The sequence below is a fragment of the Brachionichthys hirsutus genome, chromosome 6 (assembly GCF_040956055.1).
Source record: "Brachionichthys hirsutus isolate HB-005 chromosome 6, CSIRO-AGI_Bhir_v1, whole genome shotgun sequence".
NCBI lineage: Eukaryota > Metazoa > Chordata > Actinopteri > Lophiiformes > Brachionichthyidae > Brachionichthys > Brachionichthys hirsutus.
Genome location: NC_090902.1, coordinates 6,325,553 through 6,351,427, shown reverse-complemented (window position 1 = coordinate 6,351,427; position 25,875 = coordinate 6,325,553). Strand labels below are relative to the sequence as shown.

Genomic DNA, 25,875 nt, shown 5'->3' with positions numbered 1-25,875 from the left:
CGTCACTGCTGGCCGCTTCTGTTTGGGCCCTTGCTGTAATTATATGACTTGAGTGTGCGCATCCAATCAGAGACGACTAATAGTGTCGCCTGGGCTGCGTTGCCGACAGGCACAAGCGCAGTCTCACGCACCAACACACACACACTGTTTCTGTTTTAAGGCACCGACTCTTAATAAACGCCATCATTAGTCTTTAAGATTTGACATTAATGGCCACAGAGGATAAATGCGCTTCAGTACTGCCATCGCTCTGTTTTGCAGTTCCGTTCTTATTAACTGGGCTCGACTCCATTTTCACTCCGAGGTCCTTGAAAGGAAACCCTTGCAGTCGCCCCCACCCCCCAATCCAAATTAAACGATCAGTGTGTGATTCATTAAGCAGAGAGAAACAAAGAAACTATTGTGTGCAAAAAGTTGTCAAGTATTTATGCAAAAATAATGCTGAATAATAGAGCGTGGGGGGGGGGGGCATGCACCAGTGACTCTGAATCATCTAATTAAAGATAGCTGCATGCTTTCCCTTCGTATCTGTTGCCATTCACAGATATTCTCTATTGTGATGAGTGTCAATGGGCTGGTCTAATTATTCATGCGATGGACGAATGACTATTCCGGTGAATTCATTTATCTTAATCTTCTCTATCTCTTTATGATGAGATGAAGTGAATAGACAAAAATCTTGTGGCGGTAGCATCAAGTCATGTAGAAGATGAGGCAGGCAGCGAGCAAAGTCATAAAACCAAAGGGGAATAGAGACGGATGGCGACAGAGCAAGAGGATAATTGTTACTGTGGCAATCGGTGATATGAGGACCAAACATAGACGGATGCAGGAAGACACACTCCTGCATTGCAACACAGACAGAGATATGGGCGAGTCAGAGTCTGAGCAAAGTGGATCTCTGACAGGCTTTCAGCGTGACCTGGAGCAGACACTGTAGTGCCTCTCCTGTCTTAGAATAAACGCGATGGCTTCATTATGTATACAGTGGCTCTTTCTTGGGAAGCCGCCGTCCTCTGTCACAGTATTTGGTCTTGTAACTGTTTTTATGTCCGTTGCTGTGATATTCAAAATGATGCTTGGCATGCTTGAACTTTTAGAACAATCATTAGCATTGCAATTGTTGTGAAACAAATCAATGTGCCTTTTATCCATTAATTACTGTGCAGCTTGGTGGGCATTAATGGTTAGCAGTGAAGGAAGAGAAGGTTGTCATGCAAATATCATGAGCCAAAAATCATTAGAATATTGAATGTTCGCAGTGGAAACTGAAACTGAAAGCTGAGCCAATGCAAAAGCTTGAATAGTTCTCACGGTTCATTTTTCCTTTGCACATATTTTCTCGATTACAAAAGATGTTTTAACTCATTTTAATATGATAAAATATGTTTAGAAATCTTCTTTGCAGCCTCCTGCACATCACTGTCTGCAAAACATTTAAATTCTTCCCTCAGAACAACCGGCCATTATTCATGAGCAAGTATGGCTCATTGTTTTTGTTTTCACATTTCTGCTAACGTGGCGTGCTAACATCCTGTTATGCCATGTTAATGCTTTGATACGTTTTCCACCTCAGAAGATGCAAGGAAGCACATTTTTGTTCCCTGCGAGTGTCCTCTTTTATTCTGGTTGTTTAATGCAATAGCATTTTCATTCGCCCCTCCAACAGTGGAATGCTTCTCAGGGAACTTGGTCGTAACTTATGGTCGGTGCAGATGATCTGGTAATGTGAGGGAGGCCTTTACATATCCACTGCTGTTTTTGCCTACCATGGTGACACCCAACATGTCAAACACTTTTGCTTTTCTATGAAACATCAACACACGTGAGATAATGTGTGCTCAACACTGTTTGAGAAAGCACTAGAAACAGTTTGTCCATCCCCCTTGAGAATCACCAGGGGGGGGGGGGGGGGGTAGACGACTAAATGACCTCACTGTGAAGGTTGTAAATTATGTGTGTCATGGGACAGGAAGAAAAAGAGCCATTCAACCACAACCAGTCCCAGTTGGTTTTAATCCTCAGACATTCATGTGTGCTGATTCAGCAAGAAAGCTTATTAACCCAGCCCTCTCTGGGTTTCTTTACATCCACGCAGCAGGAATCGGCAGTGGGCTGCCTTTAGATCACGGATCCTCTTTCCTCTATTTACTTTTCTGGAGCCGCAGTGAAATCAGGCCACTGGTGGTGTTTATCTTTGGTGTCGGTCTAATTTAAGGGAAGATGCAGACGTCAGTGCATTGTGGTCATCACAGATAAAGCGATAAATTGATTGCCTCTGTGCTGATGCATTTATCTATGTCTTTCAATATGTTGAGTCAATTCTTTCATTTTAAAGTGGTAGATGAAATGTAAACGGATATTGCATTGACTTGAAACAATTGACTGTTCAAAAGTCGGGCCATACAAAGTTCTTTGTATGAAAAAAGTCATCCTTAAATTCAATTCCGCTGAAGCATTTCCAATTAGCAGCTCTTTCTTACACAATTCCCATCCACATTGGTCCCACAGATGTAAATTTTCTTTCTTTCTTTCTTTCTTTTTAACCCATTTAACTTCATTAAGTTACTCTTTTCCCGTTTCAGGGCTTGGAGTTGTCATAAAACTCTGATATATGCCACAGCGATTCACACTAAATTCTTGCATCTGTTTGTAAAGATCAGCGAGAAAGGGGGGTAGATTGCAGCCGTGCAAAGTAAGCAAAGGCATGGTGAACCTCACAGAATAAATAAATCACGTACTTGTTATTTGAGGCTGAGCGGGTCATTTCTGGCAGCTGCTGCAAGTCCTGTGACAAATACACAGCATTATCTAGACTGACATTTCATTCGTCGGGAGTCAACAGATTTTCTCTACATGGGGCAGATATGTTGAGACGTCAAATCACAATGTCAGGAGAAATCAAGCACCCCCCCCCAATCATGCGTTTAACTAACCGGTGTGTGAGTGACAGTGTTTGAGTAGCACTGCTTGGCCACACACGTCAGCCCGGAGTGACGGTGAATTGAAACATTTTCATTTGATTTTGGAGCCGGAGTAATAGAGTCCTCATTTTCACAGTATAAAACATGAGCAGATGAATAGAATCTTGGAATAATGCAGGAGCAGAACTAATATAATAACGTGTGGTGCATATCTGCTCAATGTGTCTCCAATAAGAGAACCGGAGGTGGAAGTTATTCTTCCTGACTTTGGTTTTTAATGGACAAGTATTTTTATTTTATTTTACTATTTTACTGACATTTTACTCTCACTGGGTGACATTTTTACCACAATGGTGTAGATAAAATAAAATGGTTAATGGTAAAAATATTACCTGTACCATTTTTCTGCTTAAGGCTAATTATTGTATACAGTATTTCTTTAACAAAATAATCGAAATACGGTAATCCTAATAATTGGCAACCATTATTCTCCAAGAATTTGAAAAATCAAAATTTGAACATGAATACTTTTTTTTACACAACCTTCTTGATAGCATGAGCAGCTGGAAACTCTGAAACACCAACAGTATATTTTAAACACGGAGTCGGCAAAGGGATTTGAACGCACCTGCGGAAGTGCCCGATGAATAGGAAGTGGCAAAAAGGAGGAGAGTGATGGAGCTAGTTCATGAAATTCCAAGATGACACACCGTACCTGTAATTTACAGGAATCTTGGGCTGCTGCTTTCATCCGGACTAGTTATTAACCTGCAATCAAGAGATGGATCTGCAGAACTTGTCTCTGAATGAATGCACTTCAATGTTTTCATGGATGCCTTCAAAATCTTACACCATTTATATGTGTCTGAAGCGGCATGAATTAAAACTGCAACCCAGCTCACCACATAGCTGGACCCGGCCATCGGTGTTTAAAATCCATAGCTGACGATTCAAAAATCCCGGCACATGAACAATATAAACTATATCGAACTGCCAGGTTAGCGTGATTATAGTATGTGTTGTTGCAGATGTGGCCACATGCAAAGTTATTCTAGCCTGACTCTGGCAGCTGCAGAGAGGGATGTCCCAGTCATGTGTGCCTGCTTCTCTTTCCAGGTGAACACAGCCATGCATGAAGCCAAGCTGGTGGAGGAGTGTGAGGAGCTAGTGGAGATCATCCGTCAGAGGAAGCAGGTCATCGCTGTGAAGATCAAAGAGTCAAAGGTAAATCGCTCACGTTTTGAAAGATATCTGGAGTAACATATTTGATGTTGCATTTTAAAGTGTAGCTCCAGAAAATTTAAAGCTACTTGGAATTCAAACGTCATTCTTATCATTTAGCAGTAAAGTTACCTCCAACGGGCTGCTGTATTATTACCGCCGCCGACACGGAGGTTATGTAATCGTCACCGTTTTTTGTCCGTCCGTCCATCCTTTAGCAAGATGACTCCAAGAGTTCTGGACGGATCTTGATGAAATGTTCAGAATGTTTCCAGGAACAGATGATAACATTTTGGTGATGATCCAGAAGAGATCCTGGATTATGGATCAGTTTGGAATTTTCATTAACATTACAGTCAATGGAGCGTCACAATCTGTTCCTCAATATCTCGGTTGATTATTGACCGATGTTTATGGAACTTGACACAGTCATGTAAGGTGGGGGCCTCTATCTCACCACCGAATTTCATCCAGATTGGATCCAGAATGGATCATTTTAACATTGACAGCCCCATTTATGTATTCAAAAATCAGTAAAAAATACACATCAACTCCGACTCACATTTACGCTTCATGGTTGGTCACCAAAAACAAATTATAACCTTTTGATGATGATCCAGATCACTATGTGGACGCTGTAAATCTAATTAGGAGGGGAATGAGCTGCTCGGTGGAGGGCTGCGCCCTGAGTGCTTTTCTTGTTTTAATATATATTCATATTTATGTATGCTACGAGATTAATAGATTTCAAAGTAAACTTAGCGAACTTCTGTGCCACTGTCCACTGGAAGAGGAACAACCGATTTTACAAAAGAATGTGACAGCAGAGCTCGGACACAGTATTTTCTCCCAGGTCCTTTAGTGCTGGTTTTTATGAGCCTGCCTTTGTAACAGACATCATACGGACACTTTAGGAAAAACTGAAAGCACAACTGAGAAATGACCTGGAGAGGGGGAGAGAGGGAGAGAGAGAGAGAAAAAACCCGGTCCCACAGATAGGTAGCCATCCCGAATGCGTGTGGAGAGACTATGAGACTGCAGCAAGGACGCGTGAAACCGGCTATCCTCCTAGAGGTGAAATATTAAGTGTTGTTTGAAGATCCTCTGAGGCAAAAAAAAAAAAAAAAAAAAAAAGAGCTTTGAGAGATGAAAGATTCCAAAACACTGAACACGAGGACTGAAGTCGGAGTACGTGTGAGTGTATGGGGCTGTGGGTGAGAGGGAGAGAGCGTCTTCTACTCCGGAGAGTCCATGTCTGTAAAGAACCAGAGGCATGAAATGCAGAAGCAGCCGAGGGAACGAGATTAGTGCCAGGCTGCAAAGGTGAAGAATCAATATGTGAGGCTGTTTATGGGTCAAGAAGCAAAAGGCACCTTGACTACAAGTGTGTTTGCCTGGAAGCGGACATCATTAAAGGTCGGGTTGCTTTAGGCGGCTCAGCAAACGGCTCCTGTGCAGGACATTTAATGACTCAGAGGTGACGCCGCAACGGATTAACACGATTAAGCCGAAGCGCTGCCATTCTCTCATTCTCATTTCCTCCCAACAATGTCAGAAGGCTCTGCAGCCATGTCTAATCTGTCCCTGCCCAAACACACGATGCTATTCCCATGTGGTGTGCAGCAGAGCCAGGATTAGTAATCTAATCCCAAAGTATTTGAAAGGAGAATTTACTATTTTTGAACACAATACAATATGTTGCTGCAGGAAATTGAGTGGTGGGGCAGTTTGTCCGGTTCAACGTGATCTTTCTTTTGCTGTTTTATCAAATCTTCTGTGGGGCCCCTGTCTGCTGGATGCCTTTTAGTGCAATGCTGGTTTTGATATTTTAATTAAGGCTGCGTCCTTTTATAGAGATGCTGCCTCAAAAACAAAGTCTCAATATGATGAATCACCAATCAATAAAGCCAACGGAGCGGGACCAGGAAAAGCAAAGCAGAAAGATTAGAAAAGGAGTAAGAAAGTGGTCATGTGACCAAAGCGGAAGGTTATTTCATAAGGAACAAAATATATTGATGAACATTGTTTTTTTTATTTGAGCCGTGATTAAATAGGCTTTTGTATTCAGATGTAGATGAGCCAGACACACACACAGACACACGCACACACACACACACTGCAAAATGCCCCATAATTTTGAGAGAGAGGCAGTAATCTTCTGCAGAATTATGTTGCTAAAATCAAGCCATCCATTAAGCCCGTCTCACTCGCCCTCTTTGTGCGGTCAACAGCCTGCACAAATGTTGTTCGTCGAGATGAAGGATTATTGTGGCCTTGGTGGAAGAGCAGCTCAGGCATCAGTTGAAAACTCCATGAAGTCCTCAGCTTAGAGAGCCGGAGGAGCCGCTTTCCCATCAATAGATTGTGAATGCGCATTCGATATTCTGAGAGCGTTTGCTGACATGCCTTTAGTAGATTCCCACCTAAGTGTGTGTTTTTACCTTAATTTGGATAATCCAAGCCTTGAAATTAAAAATGCACACATATACAGTATACATGTGACTAACTTTGAGTGCACGCTGCATTTAAAATGATTCTGCTCCCTTAAGCTATCTTCAGATACACACATGCTAAGAAGGCATTCCTCCAAAGGTGCTGTTTGCCAAATTAAGGTTCCCATTAACACGTTGCAGGAAGGTGCTAATAGGGTGCTGGGAAGCTCTCTGATCAGGCGCCTTTGCAGTGAGAGAAAGAAAAGCCACGTGGCTATCTGAGATCTGGTTCTCTTTTGGTTACAAAAAAAAGATGCTCTGTCTTGGGAAAAAAAAAATAATGCTCTCCGGACACGAACCCCAAATGTTCACAGTTTCACATGTGAATATCACTTAAGAGATGGACGCCATCCTAGAGTGGCTAATTAATTTTACAGTTCACATTTCGCTGACAGTCCCGAGGCTCAACCCAGCGGTGTTGTTTCCTTTGGAGTTTATTTACACTCAGTTTATTTGATAGATTTTGATGAGGGCCGCAATGAAGATGAATGGATTACGCTCATTTCAAATTTCTGCAGAATGGCAGCAATTGCCTAACAGAGTGCTCACTGACAAATGTAAAAAAAAAAAAACTTAAAAAAGCAAAGGCCTTGAGCATGTTTGAACTGATCACCTCTTGATGCCGACACTATGCTTGTTTGTGCTGGAGCCGAAGGAAGGTGAGACAGGCGTGTGCAGGATTGAAGATTTCATTCACATCTTGGGCTTGTCTTTATATTAAGAATGACATCCATATGCAGATTAAGATCCTCCAGCCACACATTTCTCAAATGAGCCCCTCTAACGTCGTCGGTTTCTAAAAGTTTCGGAACAGATATTCTTATGAGGAGGTATTTGATCAGCTTCCAAAGGATTCAAAGTCTGTCCAAAAACTCCCCGTGACAAAACATATTTGTTTTCATGTTGTCATCAGACTTCAATTTGATCTACCGTATGGCAACTTGTTGGTGTCGCTTGGCAGGAAACGTCTCAGGGGGCGGCGCCGATAGGGAAGCAGTTTGGCAGCAAAGCTCGATTATATTGTGTAGAAGTGTGGATCAGTGTCTTTTACAATGATAAAGACTTTTCATATATAAAAAAAAAATCCCCAGCGATTAGTCAGAACTGAAGAAGCCTCTCAGATGAGAGGTGGAACATCTTCAAACCTCAAGCGCTGTGGAAGTTCAGATGCTTCTGAGTCGACCTTGAATGAGTGCCATGACCTGGATGAACGGCCTCTCCGCAAGCTTAGGCCAAGCTGAGCGGAGAAGAAGTTGGGTTTGTTTTTCTGCAGCCTGTTCAACAGCTGTGTGTGTTCCAGGTGATGAAGCTGCGTAAATTGGCTCAGCAGATTGCAAACTGTCGCCAGTGTCTGGAGCGCTCCAGTGCCCTCATCACGCAAGCTGAACAGAGCCTGAAGGAGAATGATCACGCCCGTTTCCTCCAGACTGCCCGAAACGTAGCTGAAAGGTGGGTGATGGAGACACACCTGCAGGTGCACGACAAGGTGCATAAAGTGATTTTTTACTTACACCAGGAGTAGTTTTACTGCCATGCATCACTCGTTAGAGAGCTGTACATATGCTGGCAACTCAGGAAGATCGAAAGAAAACGATGAACCCTCAAAATCCACTCACAGAAATCAATGGAAATACACTCAGTTTGCCCTCGGTGGATTCCTGAACCGGAAGAATCTTCATTCACTACATGATTGTGTAGTGTTCTATTTTTCATTGAATACAAGCTGTATTAGATGCTATAAATATCTTTTATTATTGTATTTGTATGCCCCTTTATGCATAACTGGTTACCTCTGTCCATCGTTCCACACATAAAGCGATCTGGGCTAATGGTCTGCTCACAGCTCCTTAGACTGATTAACGCGTTCTGTGTAAGAGGCCTTTCAGGCATGCATCGGCTAATTGTTATCTATACTTTGCCTATTCTTACTTTTTAGGAATATTATAACTGAATTGGTTTCAGTTTATTCTCTGAGTTTACTTCACTCATTCTCTCGCGTCGTTTTTCTTATCTCCAAACTATTTCTCCTTCTACCCAACGCCTCTCACATCCTTCTCTTTTTTCACCTCTCACCTTTTTGTTCTCCTGACATTTTCTTTCTCGCCATGCCTCACATCCTGATCGCTGAAAAAGGGTTGCCATGGCGACAGCCTCCTCGCAGGTACTCATCCCCGATGTCAACCTGAATGAGGCGTTTGACAACTTTGCCCTGGACTTTTCGCGAGAGAAGAAGATTTTGGAGGGACTAGATTACCTGACAGGTATGTGTCTACTCTGCTTTGACACCTGTTAGACTTATCTTGGTGTTGTCAATGGAAAAACGTCTGGCCTGTAATTAATTAATATTCGTCTCTGAGTCAGTGAAATACTCAGACTCTTTGAAATATGAAATCTTCCATTTTCCGTACAATCACATCATATACTAGAATGCTTTTAGAACTCTGCCCTTTCTTGTCTGCACTAATCTTAATTTTACGTGCGCTATGTTCTTTTTTCAACATGCAGCTCCCAGCCCACCGTCCATCAGAGACGAGCTGTGCACTGCCTCCCATGACACCATCACTGTCCACTGGACGTCCGAGGACGAGTTCAGCGTCACGTCCTATGAGTTGCAATATACCATCTATACCGGGCAGACAAATTTCATCAGTGAGTCATGCACGTACACACACACACACACACACACACACACACACACACACAATTTAGCCAATCAGTCAAATGAACAAGGTCCTTTTCAGTCACAAAATACAGTGGAAATAAAACCAGGGTCATTTGAATGTTTTAATGTTTTTGGGATTCTGTAATGTTTTGTAATGTTTTTAGGATTCACACACCCGTTTGAAATAAACTGGAGCGCTGTAAAGCTTTTCTCATTTTTTTGTATGTTCAATATTTTATATGACCCACGTTGTATAACCTCGAACCGCTGTCCACGTTTACTCCGTGCTTTCCTCCGTGCTTGTATGTATTTATAGAGTGGCGGTGCTGAGTAAAGAGGCGGCTCATTGTAAAAGTAGGACGCAGGGTACAGATCATGAGCAGATGCTTTGAAAACAAATGTTTGTTTGTTTATTTGTTTTTCAGCTTTAAAGCAGATCCAGATCTCAATGTGCCAATGACCTCTGCATTATATTTTAGCTATAATTGTATAAATTTTGATGAACCCATAATACCCCATATTCACATTATTATGTACTTGGCCATTATTTACACATTTATCAGACATCTGGCTCTTTTTAGCTAATCGGCTTCTGTTGCTATACACATGAAGGGAAAGAGGCCACTGGGGAGAGGACTGGGGAGACGGGTTGGAAGCAGAGTAGATAATGATCACATAGTGGGGGTGAAAATGACCTCTTACTGATATGAGGAAGGTGTGATTAATATATATTATGTGCACACACGGGAAAACGTGCTCACTCACCTGCAGCTCCCCCTTTTCCTTCTTAATTTAAGCTTTGAAGCATCTTTACTCTCGTCTGTGAAGCTTGACATTTCTCCATCTCGCCATGCAGCTGAAGTGCCCTTGCCATTCGAAGCATTGAGATGCATTTCATCTGTGTTAGACGGAGTGGCTCAGATATTCAGCAGTGTGCGCCGACAGAGTCCTCTGATATTCACAAGGGAAACGAAGAGGGAAGCCCATCCAGCCGGCCGCACCGCTTGAGTTTCAACCATTTTCTCTTACTTTACAAGTGGATAAATGTTCCCTCTTGACTGCCAGTCGGTTTCTCTCATTCTCTCTCGCTTGGCCTCATCCTTAGCCTTAGGCTTTCCCATGAGGAGAGGAAGGACATTTGGGGCTCGTGAGGTGCTTGCTCTGCAGGATGCTCTAAGTAGCAACACATGGAATCAGCAAGTGAAGCCAAATACTGCAGTGTCAAAAAGCTAAAAATAGCAGCTGTCTGACAATGATTGTTCTCATTACCTATTAGTTCTACCACTGTGTGGTTGAGTTGCTGTTGTTCCCAATCACTTTCTACTTTGTTGTAATGCTTCGTTCGTTCGTTGTTCGTTCTATGGAAGACGTGCCCACACTGCGCCCGATGCCTTTCTAGTTCTACTACGTTTCTTTTTCCTTTCTCTTCTTGCATGTTCAGTCACTTCCCTACACTTTGAATTTAAAGTTTTCCCAAAAGCAGCCTGCCTAGTGGCACAGATCCCCCTTTTTCAGTGGCACAGGCGGTGATGGCTTATTTCTGTGTAATGACCTAATTTGATTTTGTGAAAAGGGAGCGTTGATATGGCAATCAAAAGCTTTAAAAATGGAGAGTAACATGAAGTCCTTCCTTCTTGTCCTTCCATGCATCTATTTTTGAAAGCCTACATTGCACTAGCCTTCCTAATTGCTACGGGCGGGGAGGCATCTTTTTTTTATGTGAAGGAACAGTTGTCTCAGTTGGAGGATTAATATTTGGGGGGCTTCCTCTTTGAAAGAGCAGGCTGATGTAAAATGCAGATGCCACCTCCTCACGGTGGACAATCGCGTTTTCTCTCTCCGTCATCTTAAAGGAAGGTGAAACCCCTCCCGAGTACTTTGTCTGAAGACTGCAACTCCAAGTCACCTCCCCTCATACATTCTTAATGCCCCCCCCCCCCCCCTCACTTTTTAAAGGCCTTATTTGCGTCCTGTGAAGTATTTATATTTACAAGCAGACTCCCAGCTCTTACTTATGCATGCTGTTGCCATCTTGCTCAATTATTCACAATGCATCCTCACCAGAAGGGACGAGGCACGCGTGGCCCTGAGAGCTCTCTCTTTTTCAGGATTTTTTTTGTTTTTCTGCAGGCATGAGATGAGATGAGACGCTTAAAAGGACTGTTTTTCTGCCTAAAAGTCTGCAAAAGAAGAAGAAGAAAAAATAGGCGCTCGGGCCCAAAACATTAACCTCGGTGTGGCCTTCTGTTGGCACGTCTTAGTGCTGCTTCTTTTGGCACTTCACTTTTAGTGCTTAGTTCAACTCATTCATATTGGTTGTTAAACCTATTGGCATATTTACCACTGCATGTTCCTGCCAAGAAAGCTTTATGAGTTTTCTTTAACACACCCGAGCAAAATGCAGCCAGTGGCAAATTTCACACCGTGTTTGTTTTCATCACGGTTCAAGAAGAAGCATAGTGTGCATGCAAGAGTGCCACGCTTACAACCGCTAACTGTCAAAGTTTCCACACATACTCATTGAGGGAAAGAGCTGCCTCTCTGCCTGAACGTCACAACCTGCAGAACAGCTGTGCTTTACGGGTTTTGATTTAGAATCATTGGCTTTGCGTAGCCGGATCTGTCATATACTGCTGTTCATAGACTGCCAGGCAAACCCAGCCTTTACTAACCGTTTCCCGAAAGCCACATTGACTTGAGTCGCTCGCCAGCAATGGGTAATATCGCTGCTACCTGTGATTCCATACGTTTAAACATGAGGCTATCAGACTTGGTTTTTTTTGGGGGGGGGGGTCCGGGAACCGAATACATTTATTCACTAGGCATGTTGTCAGGCATCTTAATGTGTTGAAGACTCGACGTAGTGAATACACAATACCGCCTAAAAGGATTTTGTCATGGTAAATCTGATGGAATGGATCATGAAAGTTGCATAAGACTGTGAACCGTGCCGCCTCTGAGCTTGTACATGCGTATCTGTGTGTGTTTCTGTGCACGTGCCAGGTTTGTACAACTCGGCAGACAGCTGGATGATCGTACCAAACATCAAGCAGAACCACTACACGGTGCACGGCCTGCAGAGCGGTACCCGCTACATCTTCTTCGTCAAGGCCATCAACCAAGCAGGAAGCCGCAACAGTGAGCCAGCCCGCCTGAAAACCAACAGTAAGTGAAGGTTCATGTGCCGTTCTGCCGGTTATCAATATTCAATGCTGATTTTAAAAAGTTGTGCGCCATCAGTTGCAGCTTGCAGGCTGTCATTGTTCAAATCTTTTCTTCAGCGGTTGTCTTTGATTTAAGTGAAGGAGAAGTGGCAGATTTATAGATTGTTCAGGTTTAATTTAGTTTCCAGCACAGTTAAATCTCTCCAGCTGGGAAACAAGGTGTAAATTGAATTAGGTACCTGAAGCAAACACCAGTTTCTGTCACACGCTGAAAAGCCAATAATGCGTGACAAATGAGAGCTTCCTTTACTGTAATCAACTAATTGTTGCTTCGCTGAAGATGATGGCAGATGAAGGAAACTGAAAATACATCATCCAAATACTTGTGAGCGTAATCAGGGAAGGCTTTTTTTTATTTGCTGCACTATCCTGTCTTCTTCCACATTGCATCAGATTAAATAATTACACAATAACAACAATGAGGAGAACAGACACATGAGAAATGTTGAAAAAGAACTGTGTCCAAACAAACTCTAAAGAATCTTGCGATGAAAGCGAACCCAACATGCATGTTGACAAATTAAATATACAATTACGATTTAAACAAAGATGGTGAAGGTAAAAATGAGACCAGAGTTGAAGTTAATCCAACGTGCCTGAGCATTTCTCGTCAGATTCAGTTTCGGCATCTAAATGGTTAAAACCCCCAACAATACTGCTAATTTAGGATATGCCTCAAGGGGTGCTCAGCAAAATGTTAAATCAGACCCACATTGCTGCAGTAATGCAGTGAAGAAAACGAGGAGCCGATGTGCCGGCTCCTCGTAGCTGCTGTCAGGAGTCTGGCTGTGGTATTTAGGATTAACTGTAATCTGGATACACTGCTGTGTGAAACTGGTGCGTATGGGGAAACTGCAGTAGTTATGGGCTGATCAGTCGTTCTCTCAAACCAAACACACACCCTCTCTCTCTCTCTCTCTGTCTCTCTGTCACTTTATTGCTGCTCATGCTTGCCAGCTAAATGTGGATGTGAGTCGCAGAGCAGCTGCCGGGCTGGAACTGGTTTCTGATTGCCAGCTGACCCGAACCTGTCAATGATCCACCTGTTAGTGGGATGAGGAGATGAACGGCCCACGCAACCTGAGCCAACCTAAACTAGAGAGCCCCTAATATTTTAACACGTATTCATTTTGTCTGAACAGTCGTGCGTTGCTAAAAGCACCTGTAATTATCATGCATGGTAGAAATGGATCAACGGGTTGCTCATTGTTAACCAGCAAAGAATTTCAAATGGAATCTTCTCAATTTTACCGAGCCTCAGTGTTTACCTGTTTTCAGCCGGAATTCATTGGTAAATGTCTAAAAGCCCATTGTGCTCCACACATTTAGCACCAAGCAGCAGACAGACGTGGTTACAGAGGATCCGGTCTGGTAAAAGCCGGGTAGAACCGAACCCAAACCCAAAAAGAGACTGGCAGACTGGTTCATTGATTGCACACAAACATGACTCCAAATTAATGATAATGTTCCCCCATAACTGCTAGATGTGTAAATGAGGAACTGTTTCCTAACCAGTATCAACTTCTCCCACCTCCAATTGGCCAAACAAATACCTTTTTCCAGCTGCGCAGCTGCAGCTCTCGTGTGGGAGCACATTTTAATGAGATCCTCGTGTCTGATGACAATGTGGGGCTGATATGAAACTGTTAAGGGACTGTTTAGTTAAAGTGCAGCTCCACTGTGTAGCCTGCGCTCCTTTGGTGTGTCTCCATCTTGTTAATACTAGATCCACTGTGTAGCCTGCGCTCCTTTAGGATGTGGCAAACATTACTGGTGTGGAATGTCCCCCCCCCTTAAATGAGCATAAGCTGAATGCTCCATGCTAATAGGACACCAAGGCATACTTGAGCGTTTCCCCCTTTTCCACCATATTACCAATTAAAGACATTTTATAGTTGATACCGTGGGGCCTCTAAAATGAGCTCTGATTCTCTCCACCAATGCATTTCATGCTGCCATCTGGCTTTGAGGTGAACCCTTTATCCATCAAGCATCACCGGGCCCACTCATCGACTCTCTAACCCCCCCCCCCCACACACACACACTCCCATTCAAAATGTTTTAGACATACTGTGCTCGTGGGACATGGAGCATGTCAGTACTTAAATTCTTTTCGGGTGGCATTAAAGTGGATTTGGAGGTGACGGGCTGGCAGCCCGCTCACTGTCACTGAGGCTCACGACTCTTATTGGGCACCATATAAATACCATTCAGCTTTATAATGTCCTCTCGTGACACGGACAAGCGGGATGAGTGTGTGTCTGTCTTATTTCATAGTCTCACATCTGTCTCTGTGGAGCACTTCTGTTAGGCTCATGGAATTGCTACTGCTGTGGTTGAACCAACACCTTTGACTTTGTTGTCAAAGCAAAACATATAAAAGGGGAAAATACTTACAATAAATGCATAGAAAGGTCTGCATTCTATATTGCATTATTTTGCAAAATGTAAGGAGTCGGTTCCATTTTCTATTTTTAGGACCAAAGAGACCGATGACATCATCCAACATTATCTCTACCAATCTATTGGTAGCACCTTTTCTTTGACCCGCTTCACATGCAGGTGTCTGTTTCTGTTCATGCATTCACGTAACACAGCAGTTCTCTAGAATAGGATTTATACAGACGTGCTCATTGTTTTATTAACAAGTAAAGTGTTTTTATTAACATTTCTACCACAAACACGCGACAAAGTCACAAAACACATGCACTGGCCAGTTCTGCTTTATTCATGGTTTCTGAACATACGGATAGTCAAACATCGTTTTCCTCTTTGCGGGTCACTGGTCTGCTGGAGCCCATCCCAGCTTGTTATGGGACGAGAGGTGGCGTACACCCCGGACGTGTCGCGAGCGCATCGTCTGGACACACAGCGCAATACAGCCATTCACACAAACACACACACACACACTCATACACCTTGGAGTAACCAATTCAACTACGCTGTATGTTCTTGGAGGTGGGAGGAAACCGGAGAACCCGGAAAAGACCCCACGCAGACACGGGGAGGACATACAAATGCCACACAGTTAGGATTTGAACCCAGTACCGTCTCGCTGCTTCAGCGTTAACCACTATGCCTCCTTGCCACCCCAGTTCATATAATATGTATATTCCCAGAGACAAGGTTGGTCTTTGGGAGCCAAATCCGTGGCATTTAATGATCTGTCCTCTGTTACTGTAGAATAGCATCCAGCTGCAGCGCAGCGTCGGGGATTAAAAAAGACCGGCCCCTTTTCCCACTCCCATTCTGCTGTCATTCTCTCTGCTCCCTGGCAGCTCTGTCCTCATGGAGGAGAGCTTGTCCACCCACAGCCGCGTTTGGTTAAGACTCCGAGGCCGTGATTGGCAGCCAGCATTGCTCTCTTTTGTAAAGGTTTAGATAAGCTGTCACAATAACAAAAAAAAACTGTTGAAAACTTTTATCCGTTATTGAGGGTTTATGTTCTTCATCGTGACACTGTGTGTCTTTTGTTCCCTTGTCTCCCACTCTGCCCTGTTCAAAGTGCCTTGCTCATCTGCTTTTGTGAGGCTGGGCTGTGTTTATTATTTAAAATGGTTCTCGACAAACCTGAATGCAAATATCTCACTTTGATAGGTGTATTAGTTTTCACTCCAGCACCAAGCTTCAGATCCAGCAGCCGTGAGTTCCATCCTGGCACTCGAGGTGTTTCTGTCTGTGGCGAGATTGGTGTGCTTAGCCTAAGCGTATCATATTTCAGGCAGAGGCTTACAAAGCGCGGAAGGAAATGACAAGTCTCTCAGATGCTGGAAAAATCATCCCTCGCAAACCATCTGTTCAATAAAGGAACTCCTAAAAACACCCCGAATGCTCGACTGGATTTGCAGGGAAACAAGTGTGAATGCGACAAACTGTCATTACGCTGTAAAAGCAGGCACGGGATGATTTGTGAATCGGTCTTTTATTCAACTGTGCAAATATCAAATAGATGAAAATGCCCTGAATCTTGTGCAACAATTTCACTGTCTGATTCTGAGCAATTACAGAAAACAAGTGACAACACAGGTACACAGGTATTTAACACAGGCAGGTTTAAAATATATTGTTGAACTCTGCTCTCTTATGGAATTGGCCTCAAACGCTCCATGTCCCTCCTTCATGTCCCTTCCCTTGGCCCGCTCTCCTCTGCTGCCCTTGGCTATGGCATATGATCTTGTCTTATGGCGCCCTTCAGTCGCTCGTTATGCCATCTGTTAGTTCATCCCTGAGGTCGAGTTTGTCGTCTCAGCTTTTGGTCTCGTAAAAAGGACAGTTGACTGTTATCCCGCGGCGTTTCGTACTGCATACATTTTGTGGGTGTGTACTATTATACCTGTGTTTATCTGAAAGTTGGAGAGGAAAAGAAGCGATACAATATTTACTGCTGCACCTGCTTTGAGAAAGTCTTGCTCGGGAAATCTGTGAAGATTCTAGGAGTAAATTCAGTTGACGGGGCAGGCAAGTAAAACCTTGTTAAATTGGGCTCACTTTAAATTTTATGCAGTGAGGGAGCAAATAGTAATACTACATACTTTCAACTAATAAAAAATTGCAACTGCCATTAGTGAAATTATTTCCTTTATTTTATTATCACACAAATGGAAGCACCATAAAGCTTCCATCATGGCTTTATTGCCTTTGGATGCAATGACATCATGGAGAGACCGTACAACCTGGGCTGGATTCTCAGGGCAGTCGTTATTCTAAACTGTCTACTGTAACTATGACAATACAGGGTAGTACTCTTGAAATGGCCTCACAGTCACGCATCACACAATAGAGTCGGCTTGACGGAAAGAACGTTTCAAGTCACGCTCCGAGGTCGTAAGTTCTTTCCACAGGCTTTTCAGCTCACTCCAGTGAAACCACTTAAGGTCTGTGAATGGAAGTGAACGGTGGCACTAATGCGTCACGCTACGCTGTAGATGGATCTGCTAGATGCTCCCAGTTACATGTGAAATAACTTTGCAGCTTCTCAGAACATATGAATTAAGCATGGCAAAGGAGAAGAGCGTCTGTGCATACATACGTGTGCGTGGCCTTCATTTCTTTGGCCATACCTCTGCATTTACCTCGGAGCAAACCGTGGCGAGGTTCCTGCCAGACTGTCTACAGCAAAGGCAGGGAGGCGCAGCATGAATGTAGATGAGAAGTGGCATGTTGAAAGCGAGAGAGGGGAAGTGTGGAGCGAGCGGAAGACACCAAATGGCTCTTTGCAGGGATGAGTGTCTGCAGACATGAGTTCCCTCAGTGCACGGCTTTTTACACATTAGTATCAGGTGAATGTTAAAGGACATGGATGGGACAAATTATCTTGTTCCAGTTAGTCTCTAAATGCCAAATGAATTGGCAAGACTTTGTAAAATACCCCAAAAAAGAGAGCTTTTGTTGAGACCACAGATTAGCAATCGCTAACTTGAAATGTTTATCCTCTTGTAATATGTCCAATAAATATAGATTCCAAGAAGCTTCCAGTATGAAAACCAAAACAATGAAGCTCATCTCATCTTGTCCTGTTAACAGAAAAAAAAAAAGTCAAAGCAGCATCTTAAGCAATAAAATCATTTATATAGGTATGGTACGTTAAAGAAATGTACTTTTAAATATTCATAAGCATCAAATTCTGGTCACAAAAAAGAACTCTCGTTAATTCTGACTGCATTTATAGAACAGTGATCTGTTTGTGCTTCAGCTGGCTGTCGGCCCAAGTGACGAATTCACACTAACAAGAAATCAAAGTTTTTGTTAATACAGTAGTATCTCATGATGGCCGCAGTACACAGTACACTATTTCATGATGGCCGCAGTACACAGTACACTATTTCATGCAGTGTGTTGCTGTATTTAATCCTTCAGCTCAGGACTGCAAGCTGCAGAGTCAGGCGGTGCAATCAGGTTGCGCTGTTCATGGTGTCTGATTTGACACCCTGAGCAGGCCGCTGTCTCCCGGTCTCTGATGGGTGGAGTACGGTTGTCACGGTGATTCCACTCATCTGGTTTTGTGTCCAGATTATATAAACTGGTGGCATTGAGCTAGCCTGTCTCTCTGCTTGTTCTGGTTTTAATATTGCCTTTAGTTTGTCCTTAAATTAAGTTCACTTTCAGTCAAATAAATATAGTTTTTTTTTAACTGATTGGATTTTGCTCATAGATTTAGCTCAACTATGGTGTGGTGTGCTCCAATAAAATGGTATATTTGACACATTCAGCTCAAGAGAAACCCTTTGAGGTGGTTAATATTACTCTCAGTAAGGGTTGTTAAATGTTAACTTAGAGGAAGAAAAAACATCCTGTCAAAAGGGAAATGCGCTGATAGATTAAATGAAAAGAATGAACATATAAAGTAACACAATTCAAAACACTAAAAGTAGATAATGGCACCTGTTATTTAGTAGTACAGCATATATCCAACAGTATATCTCCACATTCTCTGGCTTCCTCCTACCACCAAAAACATGCAGTGTATATATATATATATATATATATAATAAATATTACTGACTCTACATTGCCCCTAAGCATGAATGTGAGTGTGATTGGTTGTTTATCTTTAAAGGGGCAACCTGTCCCGCCTCCTGCTCAGTGTCCGCTGGGAAAGGCTGCAGACTCAAATTCAGTATTTGAGTACATTTCAATGTGTATAAATACTCCGGGCAGCAGTAAGACTTAAGCAGAAGTACGCATACCTGTATATCTCGGTTTGAAGGTGTCTTTACACGGCGGTTCTATTGTTTACAAGTGAAGATTGGGCTCTATTTCAAGTGTCCATATTGTTTATGTAAATATAGCAGCTAATCTGAACGCACACTTCCCTCCCTCAGGCGTTAAACACTGGGCTGATGCTGTTCACCAGTCTGCCGGTAAGCCGGTATGTGACAGCGGACGTTTGAAGACACACACACATGTTGACCACAGTGTTGTGTGCATTATTACCTTATGATTATTTATTTTTTGACTTTGAGGGCATGGCCAATTAAAAAAAAAAAAAAAAAAAAAAGGACCACTGCACCCATCTTTATGGTCAAATCCTCTCTTCTGAGGAGAAGCTGTCGGGTAAGCTGAGTGCAGTATATATACCACTATACGTGAGTATATACTATAGTAGAGCTTCCCGTTTTGCCTTTGCAAGCCTCTAAATTCAGCTTCATGTAATGTATCCTATGTTCACTCATGATGAATTTGCCATTTGAAAACCCATGCTATTATGCATGACTTTTCCCATTTATAGGAATCATGCTGCTACTGCTTCGAAACATTTCCGCTTAGCCATTTGCTGTATGTCTGCTTGTGTCCGGGCCAGAGTTGATGCTCTGTTTGCAAGTCTGTTTGTCCTCCACGTCACGTGTGCCTCGCCTTCCCCATCCTCAGGCCCAGCCCGGGCTCTCAGGAGTCATCCCCTGGAAAGGCATGACAGAGCCCCAGTGTTTGGAAATGGCTGCGCTGGCAGCGATAAGCAGTTCAAAGAAGAGAGCGCATTAATGTAATTGGCTGCAAGCAGCACATTGGTCTCGTCGTCTCATATCCACACGTGGTAACACACACTCGCCACACGGATTATTGGGGGGGGGGAGTCTGTCAGAGAGGATTGAAAGGATGAGAATGAGGAAATGGGAGAAGAGGGATGAAGGAAAGGACAGATAGAGAGAGGGGAGGAGGTCCTCATTGTGTCACTCATTAAGCCGTGGGAGGCTCGGGGAGGGGGCTGAGAGATGAAATGAGAGGTGTCACAGTTAAATGTCAGGTCTGGAAGAGATGGCTGACCTCCATGAAGTCTGCACACACACACACACACCCCACATACCTTATGCCCACGACGTTCCCTCCTCACTCCTTGCCTGTCCTCCTTCTGCCACTCACTTAGTTGTACCGCCTCAATTTTCCACCAATTGCACTAAAATGACGGGTCTCGTTGCACATCGGATTGTTGCTAGCTGACATGCTATAGAGGGAGTAAAAGCTGTTTCCTTCAGCTCATTTCTGAGTCTGTCTGATGGGAGGCAAAGAAGAGAATGGCGGGTGGCTTCCTGCACTGTTACGGAACGTTTTCTCCAAAGACTGCTGGAGGCTTTGAAGTCCAGACTTTCACCCTTGTTTCAGATTTCTGCCTGATTCTCCTTTTCTGTCTCTGCTTGTTTACCCTGCGAGTACTTCTCAACTCCGCTTTCTAATAACCTGCAGAGTTGCTTTTTATTTGAAGTTTCTTCCTCTAAAATCTACCATTCAATTCAATGCAAACTTTGACAAGACTTTACCAACTAATAGTTGCTTCTCTTCTAATGTTCTTTGATCCGATTGTCTGAAACATAAATTCCGGTGTCTTTCCAGGCCAACCCTTCAAACTGGACCCAAAGACGGCCCATAAGAAGTTGCGTCTGTCCAACGACTGTCTGACCATGGAAAAGGATGAGAGCTCGCTGAAGAAAAGCCACACGCCGGAGCGTTTCAGCGGCACGGGCTCGTACGGCGCGGCCGGCAATGTCTTCATCGACAGTGGTTGCCATTACTGGGAGGTTCTGCTGGGAGCGTCCACATGGTAAGCAACACAAGAGGGCTTTATATGAGCCTGCAGGGAGACTTGATAAATTCAAATATCTTTCTTTCGGGGGTTTAAATCTAGTCACACACACACACACACACAGTGTATATACTCTTACCCCATTGATATTCTTGTCGCTAATTAGCTCTGAAGTGGACCTCTTCATGCAGGAAAGCCCCAAAGGGCCTTAGCCATTCTTGTGTGTCCTCAGCATGCGGTAGCATGGCTGTGCAAGTCAAATCATTAAGGAGGACGGTTGTTTCACATCACTAATGCATTCCTTCCCTGCAGGTATGCTATCGGCGTTGCTTACAAATCAGCCCCCAAAAATGAATGGAGTGGCAAGAACTCATCCTCATGGGTGTTCTCCCGTTGTAACAATCATTTCATGGTGCGCCATGACGGTAAGGAAATGCTGGCGGAGGCCAGCCTGCAGTTGAGGCGGCTGGGTGTCCTGCTGGACTATGACAACAATTCCCTGTCCTTCTATGATGCCATGAACTCCCAGCACATTCACACCTTTGAAGTCTCATTCCTGCTGCCGGTCGTACCCACTTTCATGATCTGGAATAAGTCGGTTATGATACTGTCAGGACTACCCGTCCCCGACTTCGTTGACGGCGTGGCCTCAGATTTCCAAGAGCAGCAGCAGCAGCAGCAGATGGGCCTGTGCAGACAAGAGTCTCCGTACTTGACAGGGATGAAGACCTGCCACTGAGAAAAGCTGAGCGATGGCTCATTGAAGTCCTCTCAGGCTCGACGACTGAAGGCCTTCAATGAAAGTCATTAACGTGTGACCGAGAGCCGCTCCATCCTCCGCAGGAAGAGTGTACCTGTTACTTTCTGATGGATTTGGGAAGTTTTGGAAATATGCACACCAGTCTGGGAAATCATGAGGTTTTTTTGAGATTAGTATACCTAAGAATGATTTAATGCCATAGATTTCTGAGGACGGGGCTGTAAAGCTGGTTTTCCTGAACCATTGAAGGTCTTCCTTTTTTTCTTCTTCTTCTTCTTCTTCATTCAATTCTCAGCAAAAGACTGAGATAATTCTGTCTTCGACCAATTACAGTTTGAAGTTATCACATGTGAACAGTGAAAATAGAAAATGCCTCATCTGAGATGGATTAAAAACGCAGCAAAATTAGCAGGTACCGAACAAAATCTGTAATTTTCATCCAATTGCAGTTCAGTAATAACAATTGAATTGGACTTGGGGATTAAAGGAACAAATCACAGCTCTCTAAATAAAGCAACTCGAGCCACTGGCCATCCTGACTCAGAGGCCTCCCCTCTGGTACTTCCAGTTGCTCCAGTTAAATTAGAACTGTAGCATTTCACAACAACGTACAGCATCATTTGGTGGCGGTGCTTCCTTTGCATAGAGAAAGGTTGGCGTTTATCCTGCGATGGCGCCTCTCACTGGGTTAAAGCTGACTTTAAACCTGCAGTAATTCCTGTCCCTTTTGAGCCATCAGACATAAATAGTGAAAAGGCTTAAAGCTTAGACTGACTACTTACTTTAGCATCTACCGTATCGGAAACAACTAAAGCTGGAGCAGTTGATTTAACATGCAAACCTCCATTACCGCTTTTAGCCACCAAACCAGGGCATTCAGCTTTGTGCCCTTTTTCCAAGAATCACAGGATTCCACATGTCGGCATCAGGCTGCCCTCCTCCGACCGACCACTGCAGCGCCGCGGCACCAGCATCACAGGCCAGAGACTCAAAGGCATGCAGCTTTGTGCATGAGGACATATTGATCTGCATCAGTTTTGAACTTGCACATTAATTTATGCATCAACATTACTCTGCAGAGGATTTAAACCGCTGATTGAAAAGTTCCAGCTCCGTCTCACACCTAACTTTTTCCACATTCTTAACCTTGAAGATTGTGATACCGACATTCGTCTCGCCCAAAGGATGATGTTATCTCAAACTCATTGGAAGGAGTAATAAGCTTCTTCAGTGTTGGCATCGTCGCGCCAGAATACACTTGAATACACACTTAAATACCTATCATCTGTCTTCAGGATACCCCAAAGTCCCACGGGCAAAACAAAGGCCAAAGAACATTTTAAATGAGCCCCCCCCCCCCCTACAGCCGCACTGTGATAGACAAACCGACTAACGTTACAAACATCTGTCGGGATAAGCAAACAAATACAGTACGCAGGAGGAATCTGTAAACCCAGACCTGTCAGGAGTGAATGAGTGAAAGTGTGCTGCACTAAAGGTGTGTGGGATGCGGAGATCTCCGTTCCGGAGTAGCTGCTGCTCTTGAAAGGAGCACACCGTAACATTTATCCCAAAACCTTTCATCTTGAACTGTAGATCCATGTTGTTTGAGGCATACACAAGTACCTGTGGTTGTTAAATGCTGCACCCTCAAAAAGGATGAGACCGTCGTTCACTGTTCACGTGTTTGACTCAAACTGTAAGTGTTACGTTTTTGACACAGCGGTCCTGTTGCCATGACGTCGCTTCCATGTTTCAGGAAGTCTGAGCACAGTTCCCAGATTTTAGCAACATCACGGGGGGGGCGGGGGGTAGATTTGCATCATGTGACTGACTACTCAACTTGTATAATAAGAGATTTATTTGAATACTGGAGGGAAATGTTGTATTTATGCCAAAAAAAGATGCTTTACTTTTATTATTAATGTCAAAAATATTCATGATGCACTTTTAAATTAATGTTATTTCCCCTCTGTGAGTATGAAAGCAGAAGGTGGCAGGGATGTAATGGGGAGGAGAAGCAACAGTGAGCGCTACTGCAGGTTTGGCTCCACGTTTCTTTCTGAATCATCGTATTTTTCTATTCACGCTTTGGTTTCAGGCGTTTTGCAACTGGTCATTCAAAGTGCTCTGCAATAAGACAGACGTCCCTGCTGTAAAGTGAAAGGATTTTCACCTTGAGCACAACCAGTAACTTTCCCTCCCCATAGCTGTTTTTTTGATAGCATTATAGTGTCTGTCTACTTTAGAAGTGGGAAATGATTGATGGCGATGTTTAAGTGATTTTTACTGGAATGAAATTGTGATGAACTAATAGCTGTTTCTAACTAACTCGTGTTCAGCTATTCAGGGAAGGTGGGGTTAACGCGTTGAATTGTTGTCTGTCAGAATGTCGCCGCATGATTGTGTTTTCCTCTGTGATTTCTCGAGACACGTGCATTCAGTATCCTTCACAAAGCAACACGCATCTCACGTTCTGTTTACTTCGATGTGATGAATGAATGAAACATTTCAGGGCTGGTTTACTGAGTACTTCGCTTCGTTGATAATCGTGGATTTGGATTTGAAGCCCTGGAGGAGGTGAGAGTTTCTTTCTGGATTCATATTCAGGTAGCAGCTCAGATTAAGACAATCAAATGCGTATCATAATTTATACAGATTTAAGAAGTCACGTAGCAGGAAAAGATCGGGAGATACCTCATGACCATTTTTACTCTTTTTACATGTCATTAATTACCTGCTTAATGTTGAGCGTCATGCAACACTTGATTAATGATTGACGAGTTCAAGTTAAGATCCTGTGATCCGATGAAACGCTCAACTACGGAAAAGTATTAAGAGATCAGCAAGTCATGCCTCCAAGTGTACCTTTCAGGTCAGGCGTGACTGTCTGATGGAGGCATTGATTGTTTTGAACACTGCAGGCAAGGAAATAATGCACTGGTCAAAAGTAACGTGGGAGGAGTTCCAGTATGAGAAGAGGGTTGTTGTCTTTCTGTCAGGAAGAGGGATTGGATGCTCCCTGATTTCCAGACGTCCACCCATCTTGTTGAATAATGTCGGTCAGAACCTCGAAACGGCCATGTGTTGATTTGTGATCCAGACTGACAGCCTCAACTCATCTGCACGTGTGCCAGGCTCGGTCACCGCATGATTACGTGACCTTGCTGCAGGTACATCACTTTTTTTTTTTTTTTTTTAATCTTCATGATGGGTTTTCTTATTTGTGAAGCACATTCTTTTTCCATTTTTGCAACAACAACCAAAAAGGAAACTGAAGACATGACGAGAACACTTTGACATGAAATGTTTATGCATATTGGATAGTCGGCAGTGCTTTTTTTTCTTTGTGTCATGAGTCAATACAGTGAAAAATATATACAGTTTCAGTAGCTACCCACTCCTTGTAGTGCAGTGTAATACCTTAGAAATAATGCAATAGACTTTCCATTTTGCTTTTCTGTTCAGTGTAAATGGGGAAATTATTTTTTAGAACTCGTGAGAAGACACTCTTCTCTTTTTGGCGTCTGGGAATTGATAAATGGCACAAACAGAGCAGCATTGCATTTATGAAAGACAATTACAGTCAGAGTGGAATACAATTCATAGGGGGGGAATATATATTATATACTGTTGTATAATATACAGAATATATCTGTACCGATGTTATTTATGTGAATTTAAGTCCAATTAAAAGTCAGATTCCAAATGTGTTGGAGTGACTTCTCTTTATCGTGACTGTCGCTTAAATACTGTTTTGCCATTTCATTTTAGGAAGAGAAAGATGAGGAACGCTTGCATGACTTGTGTTGTTTTGTTTTTTTATTACATTTGTGCAATCTATGAATGAAAGACGAGAGGACTGTAAAAAAAAAACTAAAACATAAACAGGAAAGCCATTACCGAAACTATTGTTATTAACCTGACAAAAGTATAAAGCCAAAGATATTCAAGTATTATTTGAATGTTCGGGCATCCATTTTCAGAAATGTTAAATCACCTGAAACCAAGGAGCTGCCCACTTGGAGCCGTGGCTTTAATTGATGGCACGCTGCAGCTCTCTGGCTTTTCCTGCTC

At 43.2% G+C, this 25,875-nt stretch overlaps 1 protein-coding gene across 1 annotated transcript in view; it reads left to right on the top strand.

Moving 5' to 3' along the window:
* The window catches only part of mid2 (midline 2), a 40,248-nt gene extending 18,471 nt beyond the window's left edge, over positions 1-21,777 (top strand). Inside the window, exons 4-10 of the mRNA XM_068740240.1 lie at positions 4,041-4,148; positions 7,938-8,086; positions 8,771-8,898; positions 9,143-9,286; positions 12,303-12,464; positions 20,849-21,056; positions 21,351-21,777. Of these exons, the coding sequence (XP_068596341.1) occupies positions 4,041-4,148; positions 7,938-8,086; positions 8,771-8,898; positions 9,143-9,286; positions 12,303-12,464; positions 20,849-21,056; positions 21,351-21,777 (1,326 nt within the window). The remainder of the gene's footprint in view (positions 1-4,040; positions 4,149-7,937; positions 8,087-8,770; positions 8,899-9,142; positions 9,287-12,302; positions 12,465-20,848; positions 21,057-21,350) is intronic.
* The last annotated feature ends 4,098 nt before the right edge of the window (positions 21,778-25,875 follow it).